The sequence below is a fragment of the Pipistrellus kuhlii genome, unplaced genomic scaffold (genome assembly GCF_014108245.1).
Source record: "Pipistrellus kuhlii isolate mPipKuh1 unplaced genomic scaffold, mPipKuh1.p scaffold_m20_p_16, whole genome shotgun sequence".
In the NCBI taxonomy this organism is placed as follows: Eukaryota; Metazoa; Chordata; class Mammalia; order Chiroptera; family Vespertilionidae; genus Pipistrellus; species Pipistrellus kuhlii.
This window is the reverse complement of record NW_023425471.1, coordinates 35,089,342-35,115,723: the sequence shown is the minus strand read 5'-3', so window position 1 is coordinate 35,115,723 and position 26,382 is coordinate 35,089,342. Positions and strand designations below refer to the sequence as shown.

At 37.7% G+C, this 26,382-nt stretch overlaps 1 protein-coding gene across 6 annotated transcripts in view; it reads left to right on the top strand.

The window, feature by feature from the left end:
• The window catches only part of DIAPH2 (diaphanous related formin 2), a 960,594-nt gene that overhangs the window by 279,656 nt on the left and 654,556 nt on the right, over positions 1-26,382 (top strand). For all 6 annotated transcript variants that reach the window (XM_036440044.2, XM_036440043.2, XM_036440042.2 and 3 more), the window contains 2 exons: positions 1,482-1,778; positions 3,641-3,755. In XM_036440044.2, the coding sequence (XP_036295937.1) occupies positions 1,482-1,778; positions 3,641-3,755 (412 nt within the window). The remainder of the gene's footprint in view (positions 1-1,481; positions 1,779-3,640; positions 3,756-26,382) is intronic.

The following is a 26,382-nucleotide window of genomic DNA, read 5'->3' as shown; positions in this document are numbered from 1 at the left end:
AAAATTATTTTAATTTTCTCCAGTATTTCTTTGATGCCCATTAAGATTGTAAACATCAGGCTGTTTTCTATAATTTTGCTGTATTAAAAATAAAATTAAAAGAATGATTCATATGTAATTCTATCTTTAATTCTTTCTAATCTCTGAGGAAGGTTGCATTTCACTACAGGATTGCCATTTGTTAGGTGTAAGAACACTTTGATTGTATTTATTCAGTTAATCTAATGTCATATCTTGATTACAAAAGATGTCTATTCATTCATAGAAGTTTCTTAGGAATGTTTATAATGAACAACTTCCCGTCTATATCAATTTACTTTGGAAAGTGAACCATTGTGATCAGTAATTGTTTAAAGAATCAGATACAAATTAATCATCAAAAAAGCAGACAATATGGAATGCTATGTTCTCTTTCATCTATCATCCTATATGTTAGCTAATGAGTTTGAAGTTACTTTCTGGTAATGTAACCTGAGTGAATTAATTTCCCTTATGGCAATGGCACCCATTCATGAGGAGGTAGTCTGCTATTGTGGAAGGAGGAGTGCATTAGGTATGAGAAAAACCACTTTCTAGTCTTTTTTAAAAAAATACATATTTTATTGACTTTTTACAGAGAGGAAGGAAGAAGAATAGAGAGTTAGAAACATCAGATGAGAAACATTGATCAGCTGCCTCCTGCACTCCCCCTACTGGGGATGTGCCTGCAACCAAGGTACATGCCCTTGACCAGAATCAAACCTGGAACCTGTCAGTCTGCAGGCCAATGCTCTATTCACTGAGCCAAACCGGTTAGGGCTACATTCCAATCTTAATCACATTTCAGACTGTGTGACTTTGATTGGTCTTTTAACATTTTTTCAGTTACTGTTCACTCATCTGTAAGCAGTAAGATAATGGTGAAATAAAAATGCCCTATCTACATTCCAGGGTTATAATAAGAATGAAAATAAAAATATGTGTAAAGGCATTGATGACTGAATATTAATATGCAAATAGATGTTACTTAGTATTAATTATTGGTATTTGAAGACAGCTGAGTTACTGGTGCTCTGAGACAGACCCTCTGTAAAGCTAGGTGGCCCCAAGAAAATCAAATCAATGAGCTTTAAAGTATTAACTATCTCACATTCAAACCAACTAGTCTAACAGGCCCAAGCCACATAATATACTTCCTTTTTGCATATAGTTATAATGAAAGGTAAATTTTTTCATTATTTTGGGAGAGTGTTTCATAAAATCTTTGAGGATGCCAACTTTCCTAGCATTAGTGTTTTAGCAAAATCAGTCAATGTCTAGAGTTTATTATGCTTATCAAAAATTTATGCAAGTCTTTTCCATATACTGTTAAGCCCTTAAGTTGTTGCTCAGTTTAATAAAGTGCATGTAATCTTAAACCAAGCACAAATGTCTCCTGGTAAGTTTTCTTTGCTGCTATATTTTGCTCTAAGTATTTAAACATTGTGTTATTTATGTTTCAGGGACATGGAGTCTCAGGTGCATCAGGAATCCCAGGCCCTCCTCCACCACCTCAATTGCCAGGTGGTGGGCCTCCCCCACCTCCACCTCCACCTCCACCCCTTGGAGTCCCCCCTCCTCCTCCTCCTTTACCAGGAGGCATACCACCACCACCACCTTTGTTTGGGGGACCTCCTCCACCACCTCCCCTTGGAGGAATTCCTCCTCCTCCAGGAGCACCAATTGATCTGCCTTATGGAATGAAGCAGAAAAAAATATATAAACCAGAGGTGTCCATGAAGAGAATTAATTGGTCAAAGGTAATACTACAACTAGAGTTTTTTGGCTTTGTCTAGCCATAGTTCATCATTAATGTGTGAGTGACTGTATTGCTATGTATGAGTATTATATCGTATTTGAGGACCATCTTATGTTCATTTTTCCTGGTACAAATTTTGCTGTTTAACTGCACAGAAAATTTGAAATTAAAATAGAAGGCAAAAGAAAGATCAAAGTGAAAGTGATAATTAGACTAATATATGAAGTATATCACCAAATGAAAAAAAATTTTGATTCTTACATCATCATTACCTTTCAGTACTGTAACAGTAAATACCCCCCCCCCTTTTTTTTTCATTGATCCTCTATATCTTAGTTCTTTTTGTTTATAGGGAATGATTATTATTAATTTTTAGTTTTTAGATAATTTGAGATAGGTGACAGTAGTCAGTAGTGAATAACTCAGTTGTTTTTTGATATGATGTATGAATGTTTGTTCTTTTCCATAATATTTTGCTGTATTATCACATAATATGTATTGTAAAAAGCTTATTATTGAGATTTGCACAGTCCTCATTCACTAGGAAAGAATTTTTTTTTTTAATTAATTAATTTATTTTTTTTACATATTTTAATGATTTTTTTTGCCCCCCTCCCTCCCTCCCCCATATCCCCTCCCTCCCCATAGTTTTATGTCCATTGGTTGTACTTATATGCATGTATACAAGTCCTTCGGTTGATCTATTATCTCCCCCAGATCCTCCTCCCCTCCCCGCTGTAATTTGACAATCTGCTTGTTGCTTTACTGTCTCTATATCTATCTTTTGGTTCATCAGTTTATAATGCTCTTTATTATCCACAAATGAGTGAGGTCATGTGGTGTTTCTCTTTCATTGATTGGCTTATTTCACTCAGCATGATGTTCTCCAATACAGTTACCCAGACTACCAGTTGGGGCAATGGCTCATCTAAAAACATACAGTGATATTTGACAGTATCTACATAGAAAATTGGTTTTCCAGAATAACAGTAAATCAGTTTTATAGTTATGTATATACTTACGCTTTGCTCAGAAAGTAAATGGCTTTAGAAAGTAGATTTTTAAAAAATTAGGTACAATCTACCAAACTATGGGATCTCTAAGCTGTTGATTCAGTTGTTTTTGTGTGTAAATGTAATGGTATGTTAATTTAGCATGCAGTTTAATGGTACTAGGGATCATGAAGCATCATGATGCCCTGGAAAATGCACAATTCTAAACTTGGGTTTCAGTGTAGTGACTAAGTGCACAATTTCTGAAACTATACTGCCTAGTTTTAAATCCAGTCTTTGTTATTTACTGCCTTGGGCAGCTACTGAAGCTTTCTGAGGCTCAGTTTCCTCATCTTTAACATGGAAATAATAATAGGTCCTGCCTCAAAGAATTAGATGAGTTGATATAGCAAATCACTTAAAACAGTACTGGACACATGGTTGGAGGTATATATCAACTATTATTATGGTTATTGACTTCAACTTAATCAGTGAATATAGGAAATTCACATTTCTGAATCTTTAGTTTCCCCATTTTAAAAAATCCAGGAGCACAAAGAATGTATGAGAGTTGGGAAAGAATTTGCTAAATTATTTCTAAGATTTCTTCTGGTAGAAGATTTTTATTTCAGTAGATTTTTTAAATGTAATTTGCTATAAGGCCTATTGTTATCATATGCCTTTTCTATTTACTAATTGAATTCTGTGCCTTTTCCAATAAATATTTACTTCAATAGTATTATTTTGTTGGGTCCTAAAGTTGATTTAGTAGGTAAATGAGTAAATGAACTGTCATTCAACTGTGGTGAAAGTGAATACTTGAAAAGTTAAATATAACATTTTTGAAACATGTTTGTTGTTTTTGTTTCAGATTGAACCCAAAGAATTATCTGAGAACTGTTTCTGGTTGAAGGTTAAGGAGGACAAGTTTGAAAATCCAGATCTCTTTGCAAAATTGGCACTGAATTTTGCTACCCAGATGAAAGGTACATTATTTTTTATATGAATTCTTTTTTTTCTGATATATTGAATTGATTGCTTTGCTAAATTTCTATTAATACATGTGTCATCTTTCCATGGACAGAGTCAAACATGAGTAGATTAATATTAACTGCATGTACCCAGCAAATAAAGAAAGTAGCTCTTTTGCCTTTTAATTTTATTTTGCATAAATGTTATTCATCTGAAAAATCTACGTTTTATTTTTATTGTTTAATGTGTTATTCCCTCTCTATTATAAAGTTGTCACTTTTACTGAGAAGCAGAAGAAATGAGTTTGTTGACTTACCATGTAAGATAAAATAATGCAATAATACTGATGGCTTTAAGTTTTCATGATATTGGAATAAGATTGATACCTTCGTGCTCAAGGAGTCTTTCCTCTTACATTTGTACTACTTGTCAATTTGGTTTCCTAGGAAATTTTATAGTTAGTTTCTTTCCATAAGCAAATTTTGTGGAATAATATAAAAATCTGGTTCCTAGTATTTTTTTTACTGATTTGCTAAGAGTGCCTTATTTATGATAGGCTCTTGTGAATGTCCCACATAATTTTGGTGCTATAGAGGTAACTTCTCAATCTTTTAAGTAAATGTTGTAGTTTGTGAATTTTTGATAGTTTATATTAACATTTACTATTTTAATAATCATTGTAGAATTGATAGTTTAGTTAAACGTATGATTTTTTCAGTCTGAATCTTTACAACTAAGAAATTGATGTATTTTATATTCTTTTGCCCATAGAATTAGCACCTTTACCATTCATTTATCACAACATGCCCCAACATGTGAAAATATGACTTTTGGAAGTTACAAAGAGAGACAAAGATATTATTTCTTTTCAGCCAGTCTATCAAATCTTGCACACTGGAGGTGCTTGTGCTATATTTGTTGTTCCTTGTGAATTGAAGTTTGCACACACAGAAATCTGGGAGATTACAGTATTTTGAAGAATTCTGACATTTTACAAAATTCCTCTCATTAGGTCTTTTCCCCCTTCTTTTCTATAGTAGACCTTACATTTGAGTGGTTCTTCAATGACTCCATAGACTACTATTATAAACACTTTTTCTAAATTGAAAAAGTAAAATATGCTTATATTAAGGTTTGTATATACTTAAAAAGAAAAAGAAATAAAAGACACATGGTAAACATATCCTTCAATCCCAGACTTACAGCTTCTTCTCCAGAGAAAACCACTCTTACTAATTTCTCACATTGCCTATGAGAAATAGTCTATGCCTCTAGAAGCAAATGAATATTTATCTTTTTTGTTACTTCCTGCTGTTTTCACTTTTGTCCTTGGATATTATTCCATAATAGATTTTGTTTGTTTCCTCTGTTCTTTTTATATACTGCATACAATTTTGCAGTCTGGGCCCATTTGAATTTATGTAACCAGTCCCCTAGTAATGGATATGTAGTTTAGTTCCAGTCCTTTGCTATTTCAAGCAATGCTTCAGTGAACATGTACCTACATATATTATACATTTGTGCACATGGGATCTATCTGTAGGATAAATTCTAAAAGTGAAGTTCCTGTCTAAAATGCTGTGGACATGTATAATTTTGATGGATATTACCAAATGGTCTTCCAAAGAGATTGTGTCCATTTATAGTGCCATGTAAATCATATGAGTTTCTGTTCCCATTGAAGAGGTGAAAATGGTAAATCATCCATGTTATAATTTTTACTTCTTAAATTATGAGTGAGGTTGAGCAGCTTTTCTTCTATTCAGAGGCAATTTTAATTTCTTATTTCCATGAACTTTTCTTAACAGTTCTTTGCATACTCTGCATTGAGCACTTGCTCTTTTATTTACTGATGTATTTGGATTGAGTCCCACAAGAATCATGGGTTGCATAAAATTTTAGCGTTAGTTTGAACCTTAGAAGTGATTTTTTTATTTTACCAATGAAGAAAGTGAAGTTTTAAACATAGAGGTAACTAGAAAACCCATTGGAGAGTTTCTACAGGTAGTGTGGCATAATGGGGAAAGCCAGAGGAAATGGAGTTACACATATTTGCATTCCAACTGTGCTGCATGTAATCTCTGAGACTGAATTATCTCATCCATAAAATGAGTAGACTAATGTTTACCTAGTAGTTTTGTGAGAATTAAATAAGGTTATATATTTAAAGCACCCAGCACAGTGCTTAGCATAGCAGGCACTCAATACATATTAATTTTCCCTTACCTTTCATTTAACATGTTGTGTGTGCTTTGTTTCAGTTATTGGCATTTAATATAACTGTTAATTCAGCAAGAGAATTTCCTGCTCTTAAGAGCAGCACTTGGTAGAGCCTATCAGTTACAATAGAAGCAATTCTTATTGTGACTGCTAAAATCTAATCAAACCAAAATAAAACTAAACAAAATTCACATAAAGGTTCTCATGTGCCCTAGCCAGTTTCACTCAGTGGATAGACCATCGGCCCATGGACTGAAGCATCCTGGACTCCATGCCAGTCAAGGGCACACACCTTGGTTGCAGGTTGGATGAACCTGTTCTGGTCAGGGTGCATGCGGAAGCAACCAATTGACATGTCTTTTTCATCTTTGTTATTTCTCTTTCTCTGTCTTTCCTTCTCCCTTCTATTCTCTCTAAAAATCAATTGAAAAATATAGTTGGATAAGGATATTTTTTAAGGCTCTCATGTACTCATTGCTGAGAACATTGCATTTCCATTCCTCTTAACTCTGAGTCTTGGAATTTTCTAAGCAGTGCTGCTACTATTTCTTTCCTAATTTTAAGTATTTGAGTACAAATCAGGTCAGGCACACCTGCAAATACCATGACTTTTACTAAGATTTATTTTTGAAGGGACATTTAACAGAACAATTAAGCATTATAGCATATTCCAGACAAGTACAGTATAGCCAAAACACATTTTCATTCTATACAACTGCCATTTATTTTAATACCACTTAATAACTATCGATTGATCTTGCTGTAATAGCTGAAGTTCTTTGTCTTTCACAGAGTCTTGATTTATAATTTGGTCAGTAGGTGGCAGGATCTGTAAGAAATTAATGGGGGCTCTGGCTCCAGTGACCCAAGCAGCCTTGAAGTTCCTGGAGTTCCTAGCTCCAGGGCATCATTTTCTTCCCCATTCAGGTGCAGGTTGCCTGTCACTCACATGCAATCAGGAAGCAGCCACACACTCATTGTTTCTAAGAACTATTTCCAAAGCTCTTATGCCCACTGTTCTTAAACCTCTGAGAATTTCCTCCTACTGCAAGGGGTTTGGAGAGCTCAAGGATCTGTTTCCTAAATTCATTGGAAAGCTTTACAGGTCTGTTTTAAGAAAAGGTTTAATCTAGGTATTTAAAGTTGCTTTTGATTGCTAAATAGAAAGAAGTCCTAAAATACACTAGTTCTGATAACTATAGTATTTAAATATGTAAATATTCAATATAGGAAAGTACCATTAAATTATAATTTCTATTTGAAGTACTTATCTTAGAGTTGTAGATAAATTTATTTTTAACTTTCTATTATAAACCAAATTATTTTTATTTTAGGAGAGAATGGATCTTTCATTTTGGTTAGTTCTATTTTTAGAGTCGGCACCATGTGCAAAATACATGGGAGGGAGAGAGAATAGGCTTATTCCTCTACTATGGGATTCATCATGTAGGGAAGGGGAGAGGAAGAGGACCACTACATTTATTCAAGTTGTATTAAATATCAACATAGATATTCTAAAAATGCCAAAATGGAAATAGTTAATTTTGCGTAGGTCAAATGGGGATGCCATAGGTGGTTTCATTTGAATTGGGCCTTGTGTTTTGGTAGAATTTCAGTAGGGGAAGTAGAATAGAAGGCATTTTAGACCAAGAACACCATTAGCAAAGTAATGGGGTGGTGGGAGGTGAAGCCCATACTGTGCTGAAAGCATGTCCTGTTGGGTTGGGACTTGGGGGTGAAGGTAGTAAAGTGAACTTCACATTGAGGAAATAGGGTTTTGTTTTTTTAAGCATGAGGGGCTCAATAACTCATCATTGAGCAGATGTTTGGCATATGCATAGGTGATGGGAATTCACAGATAGATGATGGAACAAAGCTTGCAAATAAACACCCTTAGGCTAGGCAAGATGTGATTTCCTGACAAGTAGGAATTCTTAATATCTGTTGTGTATTCTAGTTCCTATGGCCTTTGCCCCCACACTTATAATATTTAAGTTCTTCTTACAAGCCATAATGATGCTGTATTACAAAGTGTATCTCAAAATGATGTCTGGATTAGTGAAAAAATTATATCTCTGTGTATTAGAGACAACTTGAAAAGGCCTTGTTAGTACTTGTGAATATATATATATATCACATATGCAACTGTTGGAATTTGTATTTGTGTTCTAGTTTTATTATTGATTTGATAATATTTGGCTGCATAGAAACATCAAGGGGCTAATAATAGTATCATTTTCCTTAAAATTTATAGTAATTATAGATAATAGTGATATTGTATAAGAATTAACGTAATGATGGCTAATATTAACTAAATTTGAAATAATAATAAAATATGTATAACTGCTAATTCTAATTAGAATTTCTAGGGTTCTCTAGAGGCCTCAGGAAGAAGAAAGATTGTGTGTAAGTTGTAAGCAGTTTCTTGGTTTTAATGTTGCTTGGAGGAAATATAAGAAATAAACACAAGAGGTTAATAAAATTTAGCTTCTTCAATAATATATTTCTGTAGTGCAGTTTAGCTTTAATAATAACAGAAAATTGAGCTATTTATATAAAAGCACTTTTCCTCTAGGATCATATTCTAAATTGTGTTTCTTAGTCTTGGAATCAGCTGGTTGCTTTTGAAGATACCTGCTTTTTTGTTTGCTTTAATAAAACTTTCTATATTTAGTAAAGCAATAAAAAACCAAAAGAGTAGTAAGATCTAATTTGTCTCTGTGTTCATAATATAGGAATTCTTGGAATTGGCTTGAAAATAATGAGATGTCAGTCTCAGAGTTCACACCCCCTATAAGATGGTGCTAAAATGTCCTAAGAGACCTGGTGTCCTAATAAATAACTTATCATCTTAATGATACATAATACATGCTCTATAATGTAAGTTTTAATACAGAGAGAACCAATCAAGAAGACAATTCTTTTAGGCAGCCAATTAAAAAGCATACATACATATATATAATTGAATTATTTTATTATGTCCAAATTTTTTGGATTTCTATAAATAAACTAACTGATTAGCTTTGTCTATCACCTTAGTAAAATTATTAAAATTAGGAACATTTTAAGTGTTTTAAATTATGCGGACACATACATTCCTTTCTAATTGTCTTGTTTTAGCATTGATCAACCACTTTCTTGCTGTAGAAGAGGGAACAGGAATTTGAGAGCCAGAGATACATGTCATTGTTTAATTCTAAGAGTCACTAATTGTAGAGCAAAGTTGAAGTGGTTTATCTTCAGCATTTTAAATGAGTAGGCTGCAAACTGGCTCTGTCTTCACATATTGGTGATGGTGTGGTGATTGTGCTGCTTCTACTACTAACACCATCACTATTGAAAACAATTATACCAATCATCATCATAATAGCAATAATAATACATTTATTAAGCACTTACTCTGTCCCAAGTCCCAGGGTAAATATTTTAAATCCATATCTTATTTATTCCTCACACCAACCCTAGATGCTATTAATAATATTTTATAGGTGAAGAAACTGAAGCTATGGAAGATTAAGCAGTATATCTTATTTATAATAGCTGGTAATTGGTAAAGCTAAGATTTGAACCCAGGTTTGTTTTTAATCACTTACTTCCCTGTGTTATAACATTGGTGTTGTATGGTTTTTATGCCCTTAGTAATTTGGGCATTTTGTTGCACAGTTTAACTGATTCCTTTTTAATGCTATTGTTTCACATATATTATGAAATGTGTAATCCTGATATCCTGGAACTGAAGATAGTTTAGAGCTTAAACCACAGCTAGGAAGTTGTATGTTCATGGAAGGGGATATGCCTTTTTTTTGCTATGATTTAAGATTTTTAAGGCATTTTCTTCATAGAATCTATTAACTGTAAAACATGGCTATGACTTGGGGTCTGTCTCTTTTAATAATGAATGAAGGAATGTGGTTTTTATGCCATTAGGTATTTGGTAAGGATATATTAATATATATGGGGTACATAAAGTAATGAAATCAATTTTTCATGGGGTTAGCTTTCTAACACTATAGGCACCTTGTATTATTTTAATATGACAATTTTTAGTTGTGAGTTAGTAAGACTATCTCTCCTGTTTCAGTGACTTTTGCTAATAAGCATTGTATCGATTAGGCACAATCACAGGTGCTCAGTTGGTAGCATTTATAATTCACGCAGATACTCATTTTCATTTAGAATTATTACTCTCCTAGATTAGTTTTATTTTGGCAAATAGAAGCTATTAACATTGAAATGCATGGACATTTCTAACACAGCTATGTAGAAGCACAAAGTGGTGTGCTTTGTTCCAACTGAAGACTGATGCCACTTAAACCAGGTCATATTCTTTTTCATGTTCACTGATATATATATAACCTATGAAAGCAGTGAGATTTTTTCATATTTTCTTTTTTAAACTTATTTGGTCTACTAATGATGTCTGTCATCCTTATGTAAAGATGATACTACCTACGATAATTAATAGGGTATGACACTGTTTTGATTTCCAGTAGTAGTAATTTTTTTTAATTGATCATTTCATCTGTTTTTGCATAATGCCTTTTGTGACAAATTATACACATTTATGAAGGCATTTATAATAGGTTAGGTGTAGAGTCTGTGTTCTTGCTACAAAACCAAGGTATCTGACAGTAAGAATTGAACTCATGATCTTGGCATGGTGTTTTAGCCAATGTAAACAATTGGCCACAGGTAGATATGTATAATGACAAATGTAACTCAGCTATTTACAATAGTCTTTGATGTACTAGATATAAACTTCATCATATTTTCTTTCTGTAATAGTAGTGCCTAAGAATAGCTTTATACTATAGGGTTCCAAATTGTTTAATATTTGAGACATTTTATTTTTATTCTTAAAATATATTTTATTGATTTTTTTACAGATAGGAAGGGAGAGGGATAGAGAGCTAGAAACATCAATGAGAGAGAAATATCGACCAGCTGCCTCCTGCATGCCCCCTACCGGAGATGTGCCCACAACCAATGTACATGCCCTTGACTGGAATCGAACCTGGGACCTTCCAGTCCGCAGACCAATGCTTTATCCACTGAGCCAAACCAGTTATGGCAAATATTTGAGACTTTTCAAAGAGCTTTTTAAATTTAATATCTTACCAGATCAGGATATCACAGTATATCATTAATTTTATAGAACAAAATGGCAAGTCAACAAATTCTTAAATTTGCTGTTTTCAGGGACATAGTCACGTGCATAAAACCTCTTCATCATTATCCTAATACAATGGTACTAATGGCCTGGTCACAAAATTTGTGCACAGGGAGGTGGAGGTCCCTCAGCATGGCCTGCACCCTCTCCAATCCGGGATCCCTCTCACAATCCAGAACCACCAACCACCGGCTCCTAAGTGCTCACCTGCCTGTCTGATGCCCCTAACTGCTCCCCTGCTGGCCTAATGACCCTAACTGCTCTCCCCTCTTGCCCTGATCCTTCTAACTGCCTAACTGCTCTCTCCTGCCAGCCTGATCCCCTTAAATGCTCTCCCCTCCTTGTCTGATCCCACTAACTGCCTATCTGCTTTCCCCTCCTGGCCCAAACAGCCTAACTGCCTATGTGCTCTCCCTTCATGCTTTCAGACTCAGGCACAGGAATGCTGAGAGCTCTTGGCCGAGGCCCCGCTCCCATCCTGAGTGCAGCAGGCCTGCTTGTGCCTCTGTCAGAGGGGGCCGCCCCTGCATCAGCCTCATGTTCCAGTGGCACAAGTCCATGCCCCTGTCCCTGCCTACCAGGTTGTGACTGTGACACCATTAGGACCAATTAGCATATTACCTCTTTTTTCTCTTTGTTTCAATGATAGTCTACATTTTTTAATACATAACTTCAGAGACATTGAAGCTTTTCATTATCATTATCAGCTCTCTCAGATGTAATGCTTTTCAAAATACCAGTCAGTTTTCTTGGTGGGCAGGCTATATTTGTGTTTCAACATTTATATATTGTATCACATTTGCTTGAGAGTTATTAACAATGAATAAGTTTAATTAATTAGACTGGACCCTAGTTAGGGCTTAATAAAGTAGTAATCTTAAGAGCTTACTGATTTTTATGAACATTACAAGTGGCTATATAGGTAATATTATTTTATTATATAATTTAGTATTTCTGTAATGTATATTGCAGCTCTCAGTTATTTGCTTTATTAGAGTGGAATGAATGTATAAAATATTTGTGGATATATGTAGAAGGCAAAGACAATTGCAGTACTCCCACTTTATCTATGGTTTCCTGTTCCACAGTTGTATGTACTCTCAGTCAAACATGTTCTGAAAATATTAAGTGGAAAATTAAAATTCCAGAAATAAACACTGTAGATGTTTTAAAATGTGTGCCATTCTGAGTAGCATGATGAAATCTCGTGCTTTGTGTTGTGTCCTGCTTTGTCCAACTCTGTCCCATCCTGGACATGAATCAACCCTTTGAACAACTCAACTCTCAGTAGTCTTCTCAGTTATCAGATCGGCTGTTAATGGCATCAGAGTACTTATATACAAGTGACCCTTATTTTACTTAATATCATATTCCCATAACTTTTTTTACAGTATATTCTTAAAACTGTTGTGTTTTAAAAAATAATAATCCACTGAAACAGATTTGGCTCAATGGATAGAGCCTCGGCTTGGGGACTGAAGGGACCCGGGTTTGATTCCAGTCAAGGGCATTTACCTTGGTTGCGGGCATATCCCCAGTAGGGGGTGTGCAAGAGGCAGGTGATCGATGACTCTCATCGTTGTTTCTAACTCTTTATCTCTCTCCCTTCCTCTCTGTACAAAATCAATAAAATATAGTTTATAAAAATAATAATCCTATCAATGTTGCTCAGAGATTGAGGAGCATTGACATATGAATCAGGAGTTCATGGTTCAATTCAAGGTCAGAGCACATGCCCTAATGTGCCATGTGCAGGAGGCAGTCATTCTATGATTCTCATTTTTGATGTTTCTTTCCCTCTTTCTCTCTCCCTCTCGTTCTCCCTCTCCCTCTCCCTTTTCCACTCCCTCTCCCTGTTCCTCTCTCTCTCCCTCTTTCTCTCCCTCTCCCTCTCCCTTTCCTTCTCCCTCTCTCTCTCTCCCTCTTTTTCCTTCTCCCTTCCACTCTGAAATCAATAAAATACATATTTTTAATTGCTCTACTTCATTATTAGTTATTAGAGGCCCAATGCACAGATTCATGCACCAATGGGATTCCTCAGCCTGGAATGTGGAGATCGGGCCAAAACTGTCTCTCTGACATCCCCTGAGGGATTCTGGATTACAAGGGGGAAGTTCTTGGGTGATGCACCCTGGAATTGGGCTCCCTCCTTTTTGGTTCTGAGTGCATCACCCAAGAACCTCAGCTGCCAAGTTCCACAGCTTGGCAGCTCCTGCATTGAGTGTCTGCCCCTTGGTGGTCATTGCACATCATAGATACTGGTCAAACAGTCCGTTGGTCACTTAGACTTTTATATATATAGATTGTTGTTAATCTTTTATTCTGCCTAATTAATAAATTAAATGTTATCATAGGTATGTGTGCCTAGGAAAAATCATAGTCTGCATAAGGTTTAGTATTATCTTGCTTTCAGGCATTCACTGGGGCTCTTGGAATGTATCCAAAATGAATGTGGAGGGACTACTCTCAATGTTTTCATAGTCTTTTTCTTGTATTTCACTTTCTTTGCCTCTGGTATATTTGTTTTCTCTTGGACCAGGAATAAGAAGCAAGGAAGTTATGAGAAGAACCTTTGCATAGCCAGTTCTAGTGGAGCTTAATTAATTTTTTTCAAAGATGATCTTAAACATTTGTTGGTTCTTGGCATTTAGGAAATGTGCTATATAGGTCACTCTCATGCTGGGCCATACATTATAAAAAAATTCTGTACTAACCATTGAATTCCTTCATGATCATAAGAATTACAATAGGCTTATGCTGTTTGAATATTACTTTAAGATGTAAGATTCTCTTTTTGTAGATTGTCTTAATTTTTCCATCTCCATATTTTATCTCTTGCAGCAATAGTGATCTTATTGGAAAAAGTCCCAACAAACACCTCAGGATTGATGTAGTTAAAGTTTAAATAAACATGAAGTCCTTCATGAACTGTGCTAGATTCAGTTTGGTCTGTGAGCATTCTGTACCAGGGTTCTTGTTCCAGTATTAAGAAGGGTTCAGCAATCTGGAGAAAGGCTGTGCATAGATTAAAAAAGAGTCCAAAGATGAAATATAATTTTGAGTGGTGTTGAGGGTCAGAGGGGCTTCAGAAAAAGGACTTAAAGACTCTCCATTTATCTGGACCCCTTGCTTTTTATTAACACAATTTGTCCTAAGGCAAGGTGGAGATAATACACTTTAAAGGGTAGGGTACAGAAGCATTGTCAGATTGGGGAATAGCCCAAAGCTGTTCAGATGTTTGGCCAACAGGAGACAAGAAAATGCTAAGATGCCCTGAGCTGTCTAGCAGTAAACAGTTATCCTATTCACGTTTTGGGGGAAGTGCCTAATAGCTTTCCAACAGGTAATTACATATGTGACTCAGCCCTTGTTGAGCCCCCAAGTTTCATCAACCATTTGATAAAACTCTTATAATTAGACATCCTGGAATTGGCTCCCAGCAATTCTGTTGGCTGGTTGCTGAATGTGCTCTACATTCCTTAACCACTAAGCCAGTGATTTGCAACCTTTTTCATTTCATGCCACATATAAACTGATTACTAAGATTCTGTGGTACCACCCCCCCCAAAAAAAAAAATACACACACACACACACACACACTAGAGGCCTGGTGCATGAAATTTGTGCAGGGGTGCCTGTGTCCCTCAGCCCAGCCTTCACCCTCTCCAATCTGAGACCCCTCTCACAATTCAGGACTGCTGGTTCCCAACTATTCGCTTGCCTGCTTTCCTGATTGCCCATAACTGCTTCTACCTGCCAGCCTGATCACCCCCTAACCACTCCCCTGCCAGCCTGATTGATGCCTAATTGCTCTCCTTTCAGCCTGTTTGCCCCTAACTGTCCTCCCCTGCAGGCCTGGTCACCCCCAACTTCCCTCTTCTGCTGGCCTGTTCCCTCCCAACTGCCCTCCCCTGCAGGCCTGGTCACCCCCAACTTCCCTCTTCTGCTGGCCTGTTCCCTCCCAACTGCCCTCCCCTGCTGGCCATCTTGTGGCGGCCATCTTGTGTCCACTTGGGGGCAGCCATCTTGTGTGTTGTAGTGATTGTCAATTTACATATTACTCTTTATTAGATAGAATTACTGATCTGAGTAAAAATAGATATACTTTTTTTAAAATGCATATTTATTACTGAAAGTATTACAGATATCTCCCATTGACCCCTAAACACCATCCCCACCCCCAAGTCCTCCACCACACTATTGTCTGTGTCCATGGGTTATGTATATATGCATATAAGCTCTCTGGTTAATCTCTCCCCACTTCCCAACACTTGCCCTTTTTGATTCATTCACACTAGAGGACTATTTTTGTGTTGGCTGTTGTCATTATTTATTTGACAGTTTGAGGGAAAAGAGGTCAATACCCCTGACTAAATAGGCAGGTAATTGCATGTTTTACAATTTCTTGTGAAACATAGCTTGAAAATCACTGCACTAGGCAGTCGTTTACCTGGAATGTATATATGAACTGGAAATTCAGCATTTATGTACTAGTATAATGAACATAGAGACAGAAAGGAGTTGACTAATAAAGCATTTGTTATATATCACACATATTCTGAACTTTTTACATATATTAAATCATTTAAACATTTTGAAACATTAGATAACTAGGTCACCTGGAGATAAGTGACTTGTCCAAAAGCAAAAGGGTAGTAAAACAGCAAAGCTGAGTTTGACCTAGTACTTTTAATTGCTATACAAGCAACTAATTTTTAGTTCATTTGTCAGGGGTGAGGAACTTTTTACTGCCAAAAAACATTTGGATATTTATAATATTCATAGGACATATAAAATTATCAACTTAAAAATTATCCTGCTATATTTGCTCAAACACTTAACTAACTCACCCCTAATACCGTGGCAGGGTCAGACCAAATGATTCTGTGGGCCTCATGTATCAGGCATTCCCCACCTGATACATGGTGTCAGTTATATAGCTGGTAATCTAGGTTCCTTTTACATATTTATGAAGTATATGTCATAGAAACTGCAGTCCTATTCCACAGGCCTGATACATGCCCAGGCAGGCAGGTCTGGGGTTTACCTGGAAGCCAGAATGGGTGTGACAGCCAGGAAGAGAATTAGTCTGGTTCAGTGATATAAGCTGGCTGAATGAGAATTTCCAGACTATCCACATTTCTTTCTGAGTTGCCTCTGAGTCTGAACAGTATTACTCATTCTTGGCACCTAAGTGTACTTATTTTAGAATCAAATCTTGAAGGTGACATTTGCAGTTTGGGAAGAACATGAAAAACTCTAACAGAAGTTGCCCTTGTGTAAGCCCTCCAATTGTGTATTAATTTTTACTAAAAAGTCTTTCCTATAAACTGCTTTCAGAAGTGTTTCAGAATTTTTTTTTATAAGGAAATGCTGCAGGATATTTTGGAAGTTTATTTCCCTAGTAAAGCCGAGGATTCTAAGCCGATATCACAATGTCTTGCTATATATACGACATATGTATTAATATATATATATATATATATATATATATATATACACACACACACACACACACACACACACACACAATGTCTTGCTATATATACAACATATGTAATATATATATATAGTAATATATATATATATATATATATATATATATATATATATATATATTAGAGGCCTGGTGCACAATAATTGTGCACTGGAGTGGGGGGGGGTGTCCCTCATCCAGGCCTGTGCCCTCTTGCAGTCCGGGACCATTCACGGGATGTCAGACATCCCTCTTGCAGGTGGGGCTCTCACAGTCCAGGACCCCTCGCTCTTTACCATCTGCCTGCAGAAGAGGTGGGAGAGACTACAGCAGCTGCACTCACCAGCTGTGAGCCTGGCTTCTGGCTGAATGACCAGTCATTCTGATATCTGATTGATTTGCATATTAGGGTTTTATTATATAGGAAATACACTGAGTGGCCATATTATTATGATCACTGAATGCATAATAATTTGTTCACTCCATATATATATATTAGAGGCCCAGTGCATGTATTTGTGCATGGGTAGAGTCTGGCCTGCCTGGCCAGGGGTAGGGGACATGGGCAGTTGGTCAACCTGTCTGCTGGTCGAACTCCTGGTCGAGGGGACAGTTTACATATTAGCCTTTTATTATATAGGATATACACTGAGTAGCCAGATTATTATGTGTTCAGAGATCATAATAATTTGGCCACTTAGTGTATATGAAAGCCTAAGTGACCGTTACAACCAACTGACTGGTTGCTATGATGCACATTGACCACCAGGGGGCAAACACTCAACACATGAGCTGCCCCCCTGGTGGCCAGTGCGCTCCCACAGCTGGTCAACCTCCTGCAGTCCCTTCCCCAGCCAACATCCAACAGACAGCCAACTTCCCGTGGCCCCTCCCCCTGGCCAGCCAACCTCCCACAGTCCTTCCTCCCAGCTGGCCAACCTCCTGTGGTTCCTCCCCCTAGACAGCTGGCCCTGATCGCTGGCCAGGCTGAGGGACCCCAGCCATGTATCATGCACTAGGCCTCTAATTTATATACACTGAGTGGCCAGATTATTATGATCTCTGAACGCACAATAATCTGGCCCACTCTGTGTGTGTGTGTGTGTGTGTGTGTGTGTGTGTGTGTGTGTGTGTGTGTTAGAGGCCCTGTGCATGGGTGGGATCCAGCCAGCCTGGCCAGGAGGAGGGGACATGGGCGGTTGGCCAGGCTGCCTTCTGGTCGAACTCCTGGTCAAGGGGAAAATTTGCATATTAACCTTTGTTTATATAGAATATACACTGAGTGGCCAGATTATTATGCATTCAGAGATCATAATAATCTGGCCATTCAGTGTAGATTGCTTTAAAAAGTTAAAAGTTATTAAACTGTATTAATCCCTTAAAATGTTAAGGAAAGCTTAATTTTCTAATTATTGTCAAATTAGTTATTAAATACAAGTCATGTTATGACATTTTTATTTTTTATGAGAAGCACCTGGTCATTTATAAGAATTATTGTATTTAATGCCTATCAGTACTAGCTCACTGAAATGCTTGGTGTCCATAGGCATTCCCTTTACATTCCCTGCACTTTTCAATTTTGAATTGAGGTCAGATTAGAGGGTTTACATAAATATTTTAAATTTGAGTCATCAAAAGAGGTTATATAAATAAGCTTTGATTATTGTTGATATTAATATGTGCATTTGAAATATATTAATGGTTACACACTATAAATAATTAATTCTATCACAATTCCCAGAATGAGGTTGCCTTAAGTATTTCTGAACAAATTTTAGCTCGAATACATTCATTAAGGAAATTTACTTTAGAATCAAGCAACTTTCTATGTAGAAAGCAACAGCATTTGTGGAATGGCTGCTTATGGCACATCATTATTTTACTGATTTTAAAATTCATCATTGTGATATTTGGGGAGAAAATGAAAATATGCCCCATTTTATTACTTATATTATTTATAAGTGCATCATAGAAATATACATGGATCTACTAGTAATGATTTAGCTCTTAAAGATGCATACCCTGAAATTTATAGAACTAGCACAATGCTGTTGTGGACAATGCATTTTTCAGGAGATGTTCAATACTAATCTCCATTACTAACTAGAGATTGAAGATTTTTTTAAGACTAAATTTTAATGAAAGAGGATATAACTTTTTTATAAACCTTGCAGTCACTGTCATAAGTCTAAATTCTGTTTACGTGAACTTTGTAAAATAGTCCTACTTCCTCCTGTTTCCTTCAGACATCTCCCTTCCTTCAGTGGACCCAGTAACTGCTTTAGCAGCATAGTGACACATTCACATTTCACAGATCTTGGATCAACTGATGCTCTTGTCTTGGGAGCTACATTTCTGTGTATACATATTAATAAATAATGGTGGCCTACATAGAGACTGATTTACTGTAGAACTGAGGTGGCAGCATTTTTGTAGCAATTCTTCCAAACTGCCATTCAGACTATCCTGTCTCATTTGCTCATTCAACAAATATGTATTGAATTTCTATCAGATACTACACACTACTCATTTTCACAGATTGCTTATTGCTCCACTAGGCCTGTGACCCATGGAATGAGTAAATGTGAATTCTACTTTGTTGAAAGGGATTTATCTTGTTTTACCCTAATAGCATCCCTGTATTTCTGTACTTTAGGCCTTTACTTAAACTCAACATAACTATTTCTTCTACTACCTTTAAGAATATCCTAGGATCCCAATTATTTAGTTGTTCGTTAGACCTGTTTGTGTGTTAACTGAGCCACTATATACAGTATGGAGAATATTTCCAGAAACTTTCTGCTTAGCTATTCTCTTATTTCTCCCCCATTTTTATTCGAGTGCTCCTGTGGCTACCTGTAACTCAGTATGATAAAAAATGTTCCAGTGGACTTTGAGGCTGACCTTCATTTTGAAGTTTGGAAATAGAAGTAGAGAAGGCATTACAGTACCCCATAAAAGGAGAAGTAGGATTGTGATAAAGACTGTTGGGGGTGGAAAATATGCTTGCCACTTCACTAGGTATTTGGTTTTCAGAATTAGTAGTGGATTTGTTTTTAGGGAACTGCTTATGTTGCTCAGAAATTCATGTAATAAATAATATGAAAACTCTTGAGTCCCTTAATAGCAGTCAGTAAATTTATTTTCTATGAGTTCTTATATTTACAAGGGTAAATATAAGTATTTATTAAGCTTATACCTGTACTAGAGTCCCAATGCATAGAATTCATGCAAGTGTCTCCACCCTCACAGCCCAAGCTTCATCCAGAAGGTTGTCCAGACAGTCCTTCTGTTGTTGGGTCTAATTAGCATATTAGCTCTAGGGTATTAAGCATATGGTCTGTGCTACATGCTAGTCTAGGCCTTGAGTGGGGGAGGATATAGTTGTAATTAAGGCAGATGTGATCTTGATTCTCTTAGAACTTATAGTCTAACAGAAAAGATATAGTAATAACATAAATTAATATGAATTTCAGATAGCATTAATTATTCTAAAGAAGATAAAGTAATATTATAGAGAATTATTTAGGTGGAGGATTAAGACTGATGGCTATTGAAAATAATTTTAAAAGCATATGATCAGGAGGGATTTAAAACATATCTTTAGAAGCAGAGGCCACAACAGGACTTAATAGGTTGAGTGCCAGGATAAGAGAAACAAGGAAATCAGGGATTACTTGTAGATTGGGCTCTTGAACAAATAAAGTACTGTCCAGTAAATATCCCCTCTAACCACTGAATCAGAAAAGGCAGAGAGCAATAGTGTTGACGGGAATAATGGTCAGAGATTTAAAACAATGTGATAATCAAGATAAAACCGTCTTTGGCTGCACTATGTATTTCCAAAGGTAGGAAGTATCCTGCAGCTTGAATTAGTTCAGTGTTCATTATAAACTGTTGAACAGAATAGATCCAGAGACATAGAGGCATGGAACATGCTGACAAATCTCAGAGGGAAGGGAGATGAAGGGGTGGGGTCCCCAAAACCTTATATGCATTTATGCTTAATTCATGGACACAGACAATAATGCAGTGAAGACCTGGGAGCTGCAGGGTGGAGGAGATCATTGAGGAAAACAAGGGGACATCTGTAATACTTTAAACAATAAGATAAATTTTAAAAAGCACTTCAGCGTTGATGCATGGAAGTAGGATGTATTGCTTTAGCATTAACCTTTGCTTTAATTCTAGAGGTTTGTGCCTTACGTTTTTCTGTTTAACTATTTGCACCTCATTTGACCAGTTTTTCTTTTGATTTATGCTAAGCTGAGGTCACACTGTGTACTAGGTTTGAATTAATTATGAAGTGACCAATTTTGTTCTGGGGAAGTAAAACATTTATTCTTATTCCACCTAACTGTGTGATCTAAGAAAGATCTTTGTCTTCTTTGTGTGCATGAGAGGCACTGAAAGTGGACTTATAAGAAACCCGTAAAGTTCAGAAAGAAGTGTAGGTCACTTCTTTTGGACTGTCCACTAAGTGGCTTGAAGCACCATATTCCAAAGTCCTCTTTCCAGATATAAATAATAAACTCTCTCCAGGAAATTTTTAAAGGTTATTCATTATCTTGTTCTAGGAGTCAAAAATAAATTCAGCATTTATTAATTATTAGGAAATAGCCAAAATGTATAATACGTATGTGACAGATATTCATGTAAATTTTGAAGTATATTATTATTGTGGCTGCATTGTTATTTGTGACAGATAAAGGGCCCTCTCACTCATCTCTTGGTGTTCCATGTATATGCAACAATTTCTCTGATAATGTAGTCCTAAGAAATGAGTGGAATTAGTAAAGCAATTGTGATTGTTGATTATTTCCTTATCCTTTATAGCTTAGAAAACTGATTACCAAATCTGAATCCTCTCTGAATTGGTTGATATTTCTAAAGTTATAACTAACCACTGATGTAGCTTCAGTTGTAATATTTTATTTCATTACAGTTTAGCAGAGAGGTATTTTAGCACTAGTATAACAATTTCATTGGTGAAAAGCACTGGGGATTTGCATTCAAGAAGACAATGTAGCCCAGCTGGTATGGCTCAGTGGATGAGTTTTGACCTATGAGCCAGGAGGACACAGTTCCATTCTCCATCAGGGCACATGCCCAGGTTGCAGTCTCCATCCCCAGTGGGGGGTGTGCAGGATGCAGCCAATCAATGATTCTATCTAATCATTGATGATTCTATCTCTCTTTTCCTCTCCCTTCCTCTCTGAAATCAATAAAAAATATTTTTTAAAAGAAGACAATCTAACTTCTCTGTATGATAATTTTTTTAACGGCATTCTAGAACATGTGGAAAGTATATTGCAGTTTAGATAAGCTAACTTGCATCAAAGATAGCTTAGATTATTTTATGAGTGAACTCCATAGCATTTATTTTGAAAGGCCTCTGGTAAGTGCATAAGAAAGTGTTCTGTTAACACTTTTTAGGTAACTGTTCTTTTTTCTATTTCCAATGTGTTTTTTTTTATCAATTGCCATTTTTAATTACTAATGTATTAAAAAATCACACAAGGATTTGTGTTTTTTTTTGGGGGGGGGTCTCTTAGAAATGGTGTCAGAATGGAGATTTTATTTTCATTTATTTATTTATTTATTTATTTATTTATTTAAAATATTTTTTATTGATTTTTTACAGAGAGGAAGAGAGGGATAGAGTTAAAAACATTGATGAGAGAGAATCATCGACCAGCTGCCTCTTGCACACCCCCTACTGGGGTTGTGCCGCAACCAAGTTACATGCCCTTGACCAGAATCAAACCTGGGACCTTTTAGTCCGCAGGCTGATGCTCTATGCATTGAGCCAAACTGGTTTTGGCAAGAATGGAGATTTTAAAACATATAATCATGCATGTGTGTGTATTAGGAAGAGTAATTGATATTTTTGTTTGTTTGTATTTGTGTGTGTGTGTGTGTGTGTGTGTTTTAATGTTACCTGAGAGTATTTTTTTCCAATTGATTTTTTTTTCTTTCTTTTTTTTTTTTTTTTAGAGAGAGAGTGGAAAGGAGGGAGATGGGGGAGAGATAAACAACGTGGGAGAGCTGTATCAATTGGTTGCCTCCTGCATGTGCCCTGACAAGTGCCAGGGAACAACTTGCAACACAGTGGACATGCTTTAGTATGTTATGTAGGTTGCGCATACAAACACATCCTTAAATTTATATTGTTTGTCTACATGTCTACATAAAATCTCAGGTGTTCATGAATACCTCAAAGTGGATCCCGATCTGCTCAGCAATTCTTCCCTGATATTGGGACTTTAACAAAGGGAAAAGGACATGCTCAGTTTAGGGAAAGTAGAAGCTAAGCAGTAGAAAATGTGATTCATAGCAGTCTTGGAAGACCCCAGTCTTTCCATTTCTGTATTCCAAACAAGATCCTGCTAGGAGCATGGTACTGAAGGTCCAGGGCTTCTCTTATGGTTCTTCATTGCATTAGGGTGCCCTGCTGAGCATCCGACTAGGGCCTACAATTTGGCCCAAACTCTATTTGACAAACTGTGTACCCACAGCTCTGCATCCTACCAGAGATTGCTCTTCTCCAGTTTGCACAATAGGTTCATAGCTCCATAGACAGCCCAGGCAGGCTATGCAATAGGTAGCCACTGCACACAACTCTACTTGCCTTTACTCCTCATACTACTGTTTTCTGTAGTGCTTTTTACTCTGTACTGCTTCATTCTTTCCTCTTCTCTACCTGTCATTTGCTAGCAGTAAGCTAATTCCACTAAGGTTGCTTAATTATTTCTTTTTGTTGGGAATAAGGCAAATGTTACCCTAGAGAGTTATCTAATAAAGAGGGAATATGCAAATTGAGCATCACTCCATCACAAAGATGGCTGCATCTACAGCTGAAGCCAAGTTCCCATAAGGATCCTTGCCTAGCAATCAGCAGGGACCTGAAGCTATGCCTTCCCCCGCCCCCTGCCCCAGCTCCAGGCCAGGGGACCTGATTCCATGCCCCCCTGCCCGGCGGGGCTTTACCGGGGACCTCAAGGTGCACTGTCAGTGCTGGGTTTGGGGAACTCAGGCCGCGTCTCCCACCTAGTGAGGCTTGATGGGGGACCTGAGGCTGCACCCCCCTGTTGATGCTGGGCTGGGGGACCTGAGGCTGCGCTCTTCTGCCTGGCAGGGCTTGACAGGGGATCTCAGTCTGTGTCCCCCAACTGCCAGGGCTTTTATGGGGGATCTCAAGGCATAACCCCCTCCCCCAGTATGGGCTGGGGGACCTCAGGCCATGCCTCCTGTCCTGGCACTGGGCTTTGCCCCCTGACCAGTGGGGCTTGACAAGGGTGGGACTGGCCAGGTCTGGATCTAGCCCAATGAGGGATGGTGGCCAGGTCTGGGTCTCACACGATTTTGAGGTGCATGTGAATGTCAGGGACTTGACTTCACTGGGGAGAAAGTAGCATCATAACAGTAGCTATAACGGGTTTTGTTTAATCAATGTAGTGCTTTTAAAAGTTAGTACATTATAAAACTCCATTTCCATAATGGATGACTAAAAGAAACAACTTACTGTGTATATGTGAACATAACCAATAGTTTGTTTTCTGTTTCTAAAGTAGTGGGGTCATATAAAACTCAGTGTACCTAAGTGCAGTTACTGTGCTTCACGTTATAAGCGTTTCTTTAGAAAGAAGAAATAATCCAAATTACTTAGAGTGCATCAAGGGAGTAATGAAAATCCTGGTCTGTGATGTCTTTCCAGAGAGTTGCCCTCACTGTCTTTTCCCCTGGAACCCTTTCTCCCTGGATATATATTTGCATCTCCAGATCATCAAGCACATTAAGACCTACACCCTAACTAAATTTCCATAATTCCTGAAGTTTGCAATGGTAATTGAAAGTTCGTAGGTATATGTTCACAAATATAGGGGAATATCCTCCTGTGTATGCTGCTATACCACTCTAACCTGAAATTTTAAAAGATGTGTATAGGGAGGTTGGATCCATTTGAACTTATCACACAAGGCCAACTATTGACGATGAGAGGCCTGGTGCACAGATTCATGCACAGGTGAGGTCCCTTGGCCTGGCCTGCACCCTCTCAATCCAGGACCCTTTGGGGGATGTTGGATAGCTGGTTTCAGTGTGATTCCCACTGGCCCGATCTAGACAAGAGGGAGCCTGATCCAGTGCATTGAGTTTCTGGTCCCTAGTAGCCAGTGTGCTTCATAGGGACTGGTTGACCGGTTGTTTAGTTGCTTAGACTTTTATATATATAGATGGAATTTTAATGTTAGTTTGCACTAATCCACCAAAGAACTGTCAAAAGATGATTAGATAAAGAGAAATGGTAACCAAGATCAAGAAAGCATAGTGGAGACAGAGAGCTATACTTTCTTTTCACCAGCAGCCATATTATCTGCCATATTTCTTTTGATGCATTGGTACTTGCTTCTAATTGAAAGTATTTTGAGTAGAAGATCTAGAGAAGAACTTTTCTGACAAAATTCAGACAATGAGTAGAATTTTATATTATGTTTATCTTCATACAACTGCATTTATTTCTCTATTAGGCCATGGGCATGGTAGAAGATAACCTGCCCATCCTCTCCCTGCCATGACACCCAATGTTATTATAGTAGTTTTCTCATTCCTTTTATGTAAGGTTTTACTAGTGCTTTTGTGTTATCAGACAGTCTGATCTTGCTTGCAGTTTTTACATCCATAGTTATCCACATGTGCTAGTCACAACTGGTTACAGCTCTGGGTGCTGATATGACCAATGCATACAAGCATAATTAATGAGGGAGACTTATGTGGAAAGTTGTACAAGGGCAAAACACTGGGACTGTCTCTATGTGGGGAAAAGAGGTCTAGAAATTTACTCCTAGTAGAAAACATGTAGAGAAGAAGAGCTAGAGCAGAATGTAGCCTGACAAAATTGCACTGAGTGATGTTCATATCATGACTACTTCCATGGTCAAATACAGAGTGTGATGTAGTTACTCCTATGCTAGCAGAAACTCTCCTATGTTCTTCCTCTCTCAAAAGATGTGTTGGAATGAGAAAAGCTAGAAAACATGGAATCTATTTTGTTTTGTTTGTTTTTTACTGAGTGATTTATAAATATCAATAAAATCCTATCTAATAAAGAGGGAATATGCTAATTGACCACCACTCCATTACAAAGATGGATGCACCCACAGCTGAGGCCAAGTTCCCATAAGGAGCCTTAGCAAGCAATCAGCAGGGACGCCCTCTTCCTCCCCCATAGGGCTTGATAGGGGACCTCAGGCTGTGCCCCTTGCCCCAGCATCAGTCCAGGGGACCTGAAGCTGCGCCCCCTTGCCTGGCTAGGCTTGACAGGGTACCTCAGGCTGTGCCCCCCACCCAGCGGGGCTTGACAGAGGACCTCAAGGTACACCCCCAGTGCTGGGTCTGAGGACTCAGGCCACACCCTCTACCCCAGCACCAGGCTGGGGAACCTCAGACTGAGCCCCTTGTCTGGCAGGGCTTTTCAGAAGACCTCAGGCTTTGCCCACCGCCCCAGCACTGGGCCAGGGAACCTGAGCCTGCGCCCCTCTGCCTGGCTGGAATTGACAGGGGTCCTCAGGCCATGCTTCCTGCCTTGGCATCAGGCCTGGGGACCTCAGGCCATGCTCTCCACCTGGTGGAGTTTGATGGGGGACCACAAGGTGTGCTCCCCATCCTGGTGCTGGGCTAGGGTACCTCAGGATGCTCCCCCTTCCACAGTACCAGGCCGGGGGACCTCAGTCCATGCCCCCCCACCAGGTGGGGCTTGACAGGGGATCTCAGGCTA